Source organism: Podarcis raffonei, chromosome 10 (genome assembly GCF_027172205.1).
Source record: "Podarcis raffonei isolate rPodRaf1 chromosome 10, rPodRaf1.pri, whole genome shotgun sequence".
NCBI lineage: Eukaryota > Metazoa > Chordata > Lepidosauria > Squamata > Lacertidae > Podarcis > Podarcis raffonei.
In genome coordinates, this window is record NC_070611.1 from 70,683,529 (window position 1) to 70,695,771 (window position 12,243).

The 12,243-nt window shown below is 48.0% G+C and overlaps 1 protein-coding gene across 1 annotated transcript in view; it reads left to right on the plus strand.

Moving 5' to 3' along the window:
* Positions 1-702: 702 nt before the first annotated feature.
* LOC128422135 (dynein axonemal assembly factor 1-like) overlaps positions 703-12,243 on the plus strand; it is a 28,114-nt gene continuing 16,573 nt past the window's right edge. The window contains exons 1-5 of the mRNA XM_053405741.1: positions 703-882; positions 1,581-1,613; positions 3,184-3,294; positions 8,755-8,944; positions 10,666-10,866. Of these exons, the coding sequence (XP_053261716.1) occupies positions 725-882; positions 1,581-1,613; positions 3,184-3,294; positions 8,755-8,944; positions 10,666-10,866 (693 nt within the window). The 5' untranslated portion in view covers positions 703-724. The remainder of the gene's footprint in view (positions 883-1,580; positions 1,614-3,183; positions 3,295-8,754; positions 8,945-10,665; positions 10,867-12,243) is intronic.

The window sequence follows — 12,243 nt, forward strand, 5'->3', positions numbered from 1 at the left end:
TGAGAACGGGGTGGTTTCTGTAGCGTCCAGGCCGATTTCCCCCCCCCCAGGTCTTACTGACCCCCGCCAAGGTTTGAGGCACATCTCGGCTTCAAGTCAGGGCTTCATAACAATGTTTTGAGCACAAAGTCATGGAATTTTCAACCCAGCGAAGAATTTTGACCCTAGAGCAGTTTTGGCGAACCTTGGCACTCTAGATATTTTGGAACTACAACTCCCATCATCCCTGACCACTGGTCCTGTTAGCTAGGGATGATGGGAGTTGTAGTTCCAAAACATCTGGAGTGCCAAGGTTCGCCACCACTGCCCTAGAGGTTCTTTTGTACCAATGGGGAGGCATCTGAGGGCAAGGTTTTCCTGTCAGTCTTTGGGGTGTCACCCGTGGGTCCCCAGAACACACAGAACTCATCCACCCCCATGAATCAGTATTTTCTTTTTTTAGAGGGACCGGTATACAGTAGATATACATTTGGCGCCCCCCAGAATTCGGCGCCCCCTACACTGCTGGGTAAAGACAGCCCTGTCCCCAGGGTCATGGGTTCGAACCCCAATTGGGCAAACAATTCTGACATTGCAGAGGGTTGGTCTAGATGACCCACATGGACCCTTCCAACTCTACAATTCTGTGATTCTATTCTTACTGCGCTTAGGAAGACAGACAGACAGAGAGAAATGTCTTTTTTCCTCCTTTCTTAAAGAAGATTGCTCCAGTATTTCTCAAGAGATGAATCGTCAGTATGTTGAAGACCGGATTGTGGAAGTGGACCCTCTTCCCTTCACCTGGAACGTGGAAACACCTGGGCCTCATTATGTTCTCTGTTTGAAGATGTCTCGGCTTAAGCAGTTAGCATTCAACTTTGAATTTGGATCTGTAGACCCCAGGTAAAGGACCCATGGCCTTGCTGCGTGATGTGTGAGGGAAACGTAGATATGTAATACATTTTCAAATACTTGTTAGCCATGTTTACATGATGTTTTTACGGGCAGGCTTGAAATATCTTTTTTTATTTTATTTATTAAATTTATATGCCACCCTTCATCATAAGGACTCAGCACGGTTCACAATTCGCCTGCCCTGTGGAACAACCACAAGGAAATAAACATCTATCTGACTTTCAGAAGACATCCGAAGGCAGGGACGTTTTTAATGTTTGAGGGGTTTTTTTTTAGTGTCCTAATATTCCGTTGGAAGCCGCCCAGAGCAGCTGGGGCAACCCAGTCAGATTGGTAGCATCTAAATGACAAAATTATTATGATTACTAATATTATCATCACCATCCTCTTAGGTTAGCATTCAGAGGCAGCGTCTCTGCCAAACTCAACTCCACAATACCGGTAGTTTTATTTTCAATTCCTAATGATTCCTTGCATGGATTTTGCCTTTCTTCAGAGCTGTTGCACACTGGGCTGACAATTTCATCGATCTTTGCCGCTGCCTAAAGTTAGGATGTTATGTCCCAGGGGGGCATCGCTACACACTTGTTGACACTGAAATCACATTTTCCCTTTAATGTCTGTTCACCCACTCCTGGACAAAGGAGCAAATGGATGCTTAAAGTTGTTCTTTCTTTCTCTTCCAGGCAATCATTTCCAAAGACAGAATTTCCTGAACGGTAGGTAAGAAATGCAAGAGAATGCTTCGATTTCTTCGCTCGATCTGCCTGAACATTGCACCAGTTCTTGCTTTGAGAATTTATACTGGAGCGATCCCAGCGGGCCTGCTTAGAGTTTTCTAAATTGGGAGGCAAAGGCACCTTTCTCAGAGGGCATTTCCACACTCACCTTTCCTCCAGTCTTTCCAGGTCCACACTTTAAAGCTCCATGTCCCAGCGTCCTTGCTTTTGCTCCAGAACTTTCCCCACGAAACCTGCTCTTTAGTCCTCAATCAGAGCAAACGTCAATCCTCAGAAAACCCAAATTGACATTTGTTCTGATTGAGCGCTAAAGAGCAGGTTTCATGGGGGGAAATGGGGCACAGAGCTTTAAGGTGCAGACCTGTGTCTAGAAAAAGCAGGGCAAAAGGTAAGGGTAGATAAGCCCTGGATCCAGTGAATTATCTCGCTCTTCAGCCAAAAACAGCTCCCAAAGCAACTTGGAGAAATCCACATATCTTAGAAGACAGTTTCTGCCTTCAGTCTCACAGTCTGAGACACGGCAGAAAAGGAAAGGAGACTGGGAGGGAGGAGGGAGGAAAGCAAGCCCATTCACTAATTCTTAAAGGTAAAGGGACCCCTGACCGTTAAGTCCAGTCACGCACGACTTTGGGTTTGCAGCGCTCATCTCGCTTTATTGGCTGAGGGAGCCGGCGTTTGTCCGCAGACAGCTTCCGGGTCATGTGGCCAGCATGGCTAAGCCGCTTCTGGCGAACCAGAGCAGCGCACGGAAACGCTGTTTACCTTCCCACCGGAGTGGTACCTATTTATCTACTTGCACTTGACATGCTTTCAAACTGCTAGGTTGGCAGGAGCAGGGACCGAGCAACGGGAGCTCATACCGTCGCGGGGATTCAAACCGCCGACCTTCCGATCGGCAAGCCCTAGGCTCTGTGGTTTAGACCACAGCGCCACCCACTTTAATTCTTAGTTAATTCTAAATGCATTTTGATACTACTTTTTTTTTTTTGAGAAAAGAACTTCACGGCAGCCTTCAGAGAAGTGCAAAATCCAGGTGGATAGCTACATTCTGATCTACGTACACACATTAATCCAGGTGGTGTTGATCAGGCCAGTCCGTACTGTGATTTTGCAAAGACCAAATGCCTCAAACATTCCTAAGTTCAACTAGATTCAAGTTTGTCTCTTTGTTCTCAGCTCCCCCCAACCCGGTTTGTTATTCTGCCTTTTTGATGGATTGCCACGCTCAACATGCCTGTTTGCCATTTCTGGAACCGCATTGCTGCAAGTTTGTCTTGCTGCTTGTCCAAAACTGGGGAGGGTGGCCTTTTATTTTATTTAAAAATAAATAAATCCAAAAGAAAACTAATACAATATTTAAAAAAAACACAGACAAAAAAGGGGGGGTGTTATACAACAAAAGGGCATCATTAGCTAGATGCTAAAAAAGAAAAAAGGAATCGTGATGGTTATTGCTTTGGGGGATAGGAGGAAGGAGAGTTTTGAAATAGTTTTGATTTTTCTTTCTTTCTCTCTCTCACTCCTTCCCACTCCCTGCTTCATTCCTCAGGATTGTTAAGCTTGACATCTCTTTAAATGAACTCCAAGAGATTCCACCCGAAGCTCTTTTCCCGTTTGAGAATTTGGCCGAGCTGGACGCGTCGCTTAATGCTTTAAGCACGTGAGTGCGACTTGATGGATGGCGTTTTGTGGTGGGGTGTGTGTGTGTGTGTTTGTGTGGAGAAATTTAAGGCCTGTACAGAAAAGAGAGAGAGAGGCAATTTGGGGCCTTGCCCCTGAGCAAGAGCAATTCTCAGCAGGGCGTAGCGTTCAGAGTTTTATCCTCTTTGCCAGTGTCTCATACAAAGCTGGCAATCACCTTCTAAATCCGCGGATGGTCTGGGAATCAGCATGTTTTTACATGATTAGAATGTATCCTTTTATTTAAATGCATCTGGAGGTTCTTAACCTGAACCTGTTCTTAACCTGAAGCACCACTTTAGCTAATGGGGCCTCCCGCTGCCGCCACCGCACTATTTCTGTTCTCATCCTGAAGCAAAGTTCTTAACCCGAAGTACTATTTCTGGGTTAGCGGAGTCTGTAACCTGAAGCATTTGTAACCTGAAGCGTCTGTAACCCGAGGTACCACTGTACTCAGTAATAATAATAATGATAATAACAACAATAATAACAATAATAACAATAATAATTTTGTTATTTATGCCCCACCCATCTGACCGGGTTGCCCCAGCCACTCTGGGCAGCTTGTAACATATATAAAAACATAATAAAACATTAAACATTAAAAAAAACCCACTTCTGTATACAGGGCTGCCTTCAGATGTCTTCTAAAAGTTGTATAGTTACTTATAGAATCATAGAATCATAGAATCATAGAGTTGGAAGAGACCACAAGGGCCATCGAGTCCAACCCCCTGCCAAGCAGGAAACACCATCAGAGCACTCCTGACATATGGTTGTCAAGCCTCTGCTTAAAGACCTCCAAAGAAGGAGACTCCACCACACTCCTTGGCAGCAAATTCCACTGTCGAACAGCTCTTACTGTCAGGAAGTTCTTCCTAATGTTTAGGTGGAATCTTCTTTCCTGCAGTTTGGATCCATTGCTCCGTGTCCGCTTCTCTGGAGCAGCAGAAAACAACCTTTCTCCCTCCTCTATGTGACATCCTTTTATATATTTGAACATGGCTATCATATCACCCCTTAACCTCCTCTTCTCCAGGCTAAACATGCCCAGCTCCCTTAGCCGTTCCTCATAAGGCATCATTTCCAGACCATTTCCTTGGCTCGCATAACTCCATAGACTCCAACATTTATCCGATGAAAATAGCGACGTCCTAAGGAAAAGGAGGGCATTCCGGGGTCAGATCAGAAACCGGGATGGCTTCTGTAAATCCAGGACTGTCCCTGGAGAATAGGGACACTTGTAGGGTCTGTGGGCTCAACATATTTTCCCCTGCTGAGCGGGTGGTAGATCTCCAGGGTGTCAGGCTGTAGGTCTCTGGGAACTTTTAAACTGGAGATCCCAGAGATCAAAACTGGAACCAGGAACATAGTAGGGATGACCCAAAATATCACTGCCACCACCATCAATTTTGCAACCCCAATTTAAAGGTGGCAAAACTGACGGAAGGGACATTTGGGGCAATAATAATAATAATAATAATAATAAATTTTATTTATATCCCGCCCTCCCCAGCCGAAGCTGGGCTCAGGGCGGCTAACAACAATAAAACAATACAAAAGTACAACACAAGCAACACTCTAAAATCATTCATTATAAAATTAATTAAATTCAAGCCACTGGCCACCATTGGGCCAGAGCTCCGCGAAGATTGCCAAGGGAGGGAGTCAGGCTGTGCCCTGGCCAAAGGCCTGGCGGAACAGCTCTGTCTTGCAGGCCCTGCGGAAAGATGTCAAGTCCCGCAGGGCCCTAGTCTCTTGTGACAGAGTGTTCCACCAGGTCGGAGCCACAGCCGAAAAAGCCCTGGCTCTAGTTGAGGCCAGCCTAACTTCTCTGTGGCCTGGGACCTTCAAGATGTTTTTATTTGAAGACCGTAAGTTTCTCTGTGGGGCATACCAGGAGAGGCGGTCCCGTAGGTACGAGGGTCCTAGGCCGTATAGGGCTTTAAAGGTTAAAATCAAAAGCCCAGGGTTGATTGCAAGGTTGGGCAGGTTCCTACATTCACAAATAGCCAGCAGGAACTGGATTATGATATATGGATTAATTGAGGAGCTTGTTCAGATCAGCACCCTGGGGGAAAGTGGACATGGTTAGAAAGGAGCTAACATTTTGGAGAGGCAGTATCTGTGGAGATGTACACACCGTGCATGGAAATTGTAGTTTGTTGAGGGTGCTGGGAATTGTAGTTCTGTAAGGGGTTGAATTGTAGTTCTGTAAGGGACGTGGGTGGCACTGTGGGTAAAAGCCTCAGCGCCTAGGGCTTGCCGATCGAAAGGTCGGCGGTTCGAATCCCCGCGGCGGGGTGCGCTCCCGTTGTTCGGTCCCAGCGCCTGCCAACCTAGCAGTTCGAAAGCACTCCCGGGTGCAAGTAGATAAATAGGGACCGCTTACTAGCGGGAAGGTAAACGGCGTTTCCGTGTGCGGCACTGGCTCGCCAGAGCAGCGATGTCACGCTGGCCACGTGACCCGGAAGTGTCTTCGGACAGCGCTGGCCCCCGGCCTCTTGAGTGAGATGGGTGCACAACCCTAGAGTCTGTCAAGACTGGCCTGTACGGGCAGGGGTACCTTTACCTTTACCTTTAAGGGGTTGATCACAGCTCCCAGTATTCTTTGGAATTGGGGAGTAAGCTTTAAAAAATGTATGGTATGTGGGCAGCCTACATATAAAGAAATATTGGAAATCATTGTAACTAGGAAATAACAGGGATTACTGTTCCTTTAAATCCAAAAAGAAATAATTAGCAGAGGGCAAGAAACGCATTAGTCTGCAATCCTATGCAGGCTTCTCTGGAGTAAGTCCCATTGAACTCAATAGGGCTTACTTTGGAGTAAAGATATACTCCATTGGTGATAGAAACAATATAGTCACACAGTTCAGTCTCACCTACTCAAATAAATCCTGATGCTACTTGAAGCTGATATATTTTCACAGGGTATAGTGCAGGAAGATCTTGATAACACCCAAATTATTAAGGGTTTTTTTTAAGACAAAAAAAAGGAGCCATGTAAAGATACAGAAGAATTAAAAGATAATGTATCAGGTTAAATTAATTGAGTGTGGATAATCCATTGCCTTGGGCGACTCAGATTCAGCTTACCGTATTTTCCCTCTATAAGACGCACCAGACCACAAGACGCACCTAGTTTTTGGAGGAGGAAAACAAGAAAAAAAATATTCTGAATCTCACAAGCCAGAACAGCAAGAGGGATTGCTGCGCAGTGAAAGCAGCAATCCATCTTGCTGTTCTGGCTTCTGGGATAGCTGCGCAGCCTGCATTCGCTCCATAAGACGCACACACATTTCCCCTTACTTTTTAGGAGGGGAAAAGTGAGTCTTATAGAGCAAAAAAATACGGTATTTCTTCTTTTGTGCTTTATATATGTCAGAAATGGGAAACCTGTGGCCTACTAGATGTTGCTGGACTACAAAACCCATCACTCCTAGACAGGGCTGTCTTAAGCATATGCAGCGCTGGGGTGCAAAGATCCGCCTGATACCCCCCCCCCAGTTGCCCAGTCCCAGGCGCGCAGGAGGGCAGAGCCGGCTGGCCACCTCAGCGTCTTGCTGGCTCCGTCACCCCCGAACTCACGGTGCAGAGCAGCCCTCAGCAGAAGAGCTCGCTGGGCTCTTTCTCGGACTCAACTCTCTGTCGGAATCTGCGTTCGACCGAGCGACTCTTCCAGAATCGCCTCCGATGATAATTAATGACCTGAGCCTCTGATAAGGCTCCAGGCACATCCCCCATTCAGCAGAGTTTCCAGCACAGGGAAGAGACGAGAAGTTTGGGCTACATTGCTAGGTTTTATTACTAAGCTACACAGGCAGAAAAGAAATACATCCTCTCTCTGTGAGTGCAGAGAGCAACTGAACAACAAAGGAACAGGAAACCAGTAACGTCACATCCGTCTCCTGTCTTCCGTGAGACTTCCAACAGTCTGGAATGTGAGGAATGCAAAACAGAGTCTTGTGACTCCAAAGCACTACACAATGGCAAACAGAAACTAACACTCTCGGGCCCCGGACTCTCGGCCTGTCGTCCCTGAGAGCCCAACTCCCGGGTGCCCCACACCCCTAGCGCCTATGGGTAAGACGGCCCTGCTCCTAGACATTGGCCATGCTGTCTGGGGCTGATGGGAGTTGTAGTCCAGCAATACCTGAAGAGCACTAAGTCCGGGAAGGCTGATGTAGACAATACTGGTCTAGCTTAGGAACCTGCGATTCTCCATTTATTCCAGGACTACAACTCCCATCATCCCTGACCACTGGGGTTGATGGGAGTTTAAATCCGATAACTTCCAGAGGGCCTCATAGGCTCTCTACCCCAGATTTACCTCATTTATTTTAAAAAAGGATTTGGAATCAATTAAAAATCGGCCACTACCACCACATGTTTTGAAGATGGATGTGAGCAGAATAGGGGTTTATCTACATCCCAAGTAGGGTGGACGGCGCCTTGTCTTTGCGGTCTCAGCAGTAACACACTTCCTGAATGACACATTGGCAACATTAATAATAATAATACAGTGGACGTTCAGATTGTAAACAAGATCCATGCGGGAAGCACATTCGCAACCCGCAGCGCCGCATCTGTGCACGTGTGGATAGCGATTCGGCGCTTCTGCACAAGTGCTAAAACCCGGAAGTAACCCGTTCCGGTACTTCCGGGTTCGGTGCGGTGTGCAACCCAAAATCGCGCAACCCGAAGCGTCTGTAACCCGAGGTATGACCATAATAATAAATTATAATAATAATACAGTGGTACCTCGCAAGACGAAATTAATTCGTTCCGCGAGTTTTTTCTTCTTGCGAGTTTTTTGTCTTGCGAAGCACGGTTTCCCATGGGAATGCATTGAAAATCAATCAATGCGATCCTATGGAAACCGCCTTGAGACCAGGTCCGGGGACAGTCTGTCCCCCGACCTCTTCTGAAGGCTGGGGGGGGGGGACAAGGGCTTTTCTTCCCACCGCCAGCCTTCAGAAGGCTGTTCTGAAGGCTGGCGGTGGGAAGAAAAGCCCTTCTCCCCACCTCCCGCCCCGCAAGCTCCGGGGACAGGAGGGCTTTGCTGCCGACCGCCAGCATTTTAAAAGCCCCCGGGACAGCGGAGACTTCTCCGCTGTCCCGGGGCGATTTTGAAATGCTGGCGGGCGGTAGCGAAGCCCTCCTGTCCCCGGAGCTTGCGGGGTGGGAGGTTCTTCTTGCGAAGCAAGCCCATAGGGAAATTCGTCTGGTGAAGCACCTCGAAAAACGGAAAACTCTTCTTGCTAGTTTTTCGTCTTGCGAGGCACCACTGTAATTTTAAAAAATTATTTATATCCCTCCCTCCCCGGCCAAGGCCGGACTCAGAGCGGCTAACATCATAAAAACAACACGATCTGCATAAAACCAGACATCAATTAATTAAAATTCCTTCTTTTTTCGCTTTTATCTGGGGTTGCAGCACGAGAGGGATGGGGCCCCTTCCCAACCTGGTGGCCCTTAACCTTAGTTATAACGCGATCGGAGAGGTGAAGGAGCTGGAAAACTGCCCCCGCCTGTCCGTCCTGCACATGTCCCACAATCGCTTGAGGAGCCTCACAGAGATCCCTCTCTTGAGTAACCTGACACGGCTGAATTTGTCTTCGAATCAGGTATTTTGGGGGGCAGTGCTCAAGATCTTGAAAGTGGGTGACTCCCAGGAGCTGGATGCAGAGCAGTGGGATGAGGGGAGCGTGTTTCCCTCAATACTTAATTGGACTCCACCTTCCATTAGCTGAATAGCCAGGATAGCCAATAGCCCAATGTGCTGGGAGTTATGGCCGAATAACACATACAGGGCCACCGATTCCTCCTCGGATTTAGAGCGTCAGTATCATGGCCTGGATGGGTGGCGCTGTGGGTTAAACCACAGAGCCTAGGACTTGCTGATCAGAAGGTCGGCGGTTCAAATCCCCGTGGCGGGGTGAGCTCCCGTTGCTCGGTCCCTGCTCCTGCCAACCTAGCAGTCAAAGTGCAAGTAAACAAATAGGTACCGCTCTGGCGGGAAGATAAACGGTGTTTCTGTGCACTGATCTGGTTCACCAGAAGCGGCTTAGTCATGCTGGCCACATGACCCGGAAGCTGTACGCCAGCTCCCTTGGCCAATAAAGCGAGATAAGTGCCGCAACCCCAGAGTCGGCCACGACTGGACCTAATGGTCAGGGGTCCCTTTACCTTTATCACAGCCTGGAGAGTTGGTCTTCCTAAAAAAAGAAGTGGGAGGGGATCAAAACTTCTCCTAACAGGTTCAGATAGTCCAGATTCACGTCAGGAATGAAGAAGATGCTTGACAGATAATGAACAACAGACCTTCTCAAGCTTTAAGCACTGATAGATTCTGTCCCTCTGCTCTGCTGTTAATATAATGGTGCTAAATGGATCCCAAGGTTTTGCAAAGCCATTCTGTTTCCATCAGCTTGGGTCTTGCTTTGTGGTGCTCTGGAGAGAATAATAATGTTTATTATTTATACCCCAGCCACTCTGGGCGGCTCCCAACAGAATATTAAAAACATGATAAAAGATCAAACATTACAAACTTCCCTAAACAGGGCTGCCTTCAGATGTCTTCTAAAAGTCAGACAGTTGTTTGTTTCCTTGACATCTGATGGGGCGTTCCACAGGGTGGGCGCCACCACCGAGAAGGCCCTCTGCCTGGTTCCCTGTAACCTCACTTCTCGCAGGTAGGGAACCTCCAGAAGGCCCTGTGGCCCGGGATCTCCAAGATGTTTTTGTTTGAAGACCGTAAGGTCCTCCATGGGACATACCAGGAGAGGCTGTCCCATAGGTATGAGGGTCCTAGGCTATATAGGGCTTTAAAGCTTAAAACCGGCACCTTAAACCTGATCCTGTTCTCCACTGGGAGCCAGTGCAGCTGGTATAGCACTGGGTGAATGTGATCTCGCAGCGAGGACCCCGTAAGGAGTCTTGCCACAGCATTCTGCACCCGCTGGAGTTTCTGGGTCAGTCTCAAGGGCAGCCCCACATAGAGCGAGTTACAATAATCCAGTCTGGAGGTGACCGTTGTGTGGATCACAGTGGCTAGGTCAGGGCGAGAGAGGTAAGGAGCCAACTGCTTAGCTTGGCGGAGATGAAAAAATGGCGCCTTTGTTATAGCTGCAATGTGCGCCTCCATGGAAAGGGAGGTGTCGAAGATTACACCCAAACTCTTAACGGACGGTGCTGGCACTAATTGCGCCCCCGCAAGAGATGGGAGTTTCCCCCCAATCCCATATTGTCTGACCCAGCACTCTCTTCTTATCCTCTTAAGGCAGACATGGACATTGTGCTTGCTTGTTCACACATTATTTTCTGTTTTCTTCTTTCCCAACTCAAGTTGGAGTCTCTGGAAGGGGTGCAGAATCTCCCCCGGCTCTGCCAGCTCCATGTGCGGAACAACCGCATTGCCACCCTGCTGCCTCTGGCTTCTTCGCTGTCTCTCAACGTCCTCTGTGCCTCTGGCAATGACATTGGCGGGCTGCCCGAGGCTCTGCACGTGCTCAGAGGCCTCCGCAGGCTGAAGCATCTCACGCTCAAGGTGAAGTGTAAGCCGATAGCCCGGTAGTGGCTGGGAAGGGAGAAAGGAGAAGGTTAGGCCAGCCTTTCCCAGCCAGATGATTTTGCACCTCACATTCAATTCTCCACATTTTCACGTTTATTTTTTAAGCCTTCATGAAAATTCATCAGCATTTAAGTGCCACTTTCTTCTAAGAGATCCATATTTCCTTTAATGTAGACCTTTTTGCAAGCGCCACCACGCCCCACCCCAATATGATGCATTTTTCCATTATCGGTATATGCAATTTTGTACATATAAGTTGAGGGACGCGGGTGGCGCTGTGGGTTAAACCACAAAGCCAAGGGCTTGCCGATCAGAATGTCGGTGGTTCGAATCCCCGCTGCAGGGTGAGCTCCCGTTGCTCGGTCCTTGCTCCTGCCAACCTAGCAGTTCGAAAGCACGTCCAAGTGCAAGTAGATAAATAGGTACCACTCCAGCCGGAAAGTAAACGGCGTTTCTGTGCGCTGCTCTGGTTCACCAGAAGTGGCTTAGTCATGCTGGCCACATGACCCGGAAGCTGTACGCTGGCTCCCTCGGTCAATAAAGTGAGATGAGTGCTGCAACCCCAGAGTCGGCCATGACTGGACCTAATGGTCAGGGGTCACTTTACCTTTACCTTTATATATAAGTTGACTGGAGAAGTGCATTGCAAAATTCAGACAGGTGTGAATTTTGACCAGAGGCTGTGTTTCTGCCCATATATTGTTCCAGGAAGTTCAAATTAGGTTGTTTAGCCTTTACATACAACCTGAACTGAATTTCTCCCATCCCTAGTAGCCAGTGAGTTGAATCAAAGGCTTTATGAGTGGCCTTTGCATCAGTTTTCCATCTGTAAACGGAGCTGGTGATATGTAAACTGCCTCTGAAACACAGAGAATCCATGGAGCCATCTTACCTATTAGCCACTGATACACAATCCCAAAGCTATGTCGACTAGTAGCCATCTTGTGGCAGGGAGTTCCACAAGCTGATCATGAACTGCATGTGGAAATCGTTGCTTTTGCTAGCCGGAGGGAGGGAACAGAGAGATGGGGGAGGAAGTCATGGAAGAAAGAAGGAGGGGGGAGCTCCCAAGAGATCATTTTGAGATGACGGGAGGGGACTTCACTCCCCACATGCCATTGAGTTGCATCCATTGCGGCCCTAAGTTAAAGTCACTTAGCAGTAGCTAGAACAAGAGGAAACGCATTGCTGTAAATTACTGCGCAACAGATTGCACAACTAGGATTAGCCGTTGCTCAAGAGAAAACAAGTACATGGCGAAACTTTTTTTATTTTTGCACAAAAATCAGGTGTTGCACAATTCCTGCATTGCAGGGGGTTGGACTAGATGACCCTTGGGCCCCGTTCCAGCTC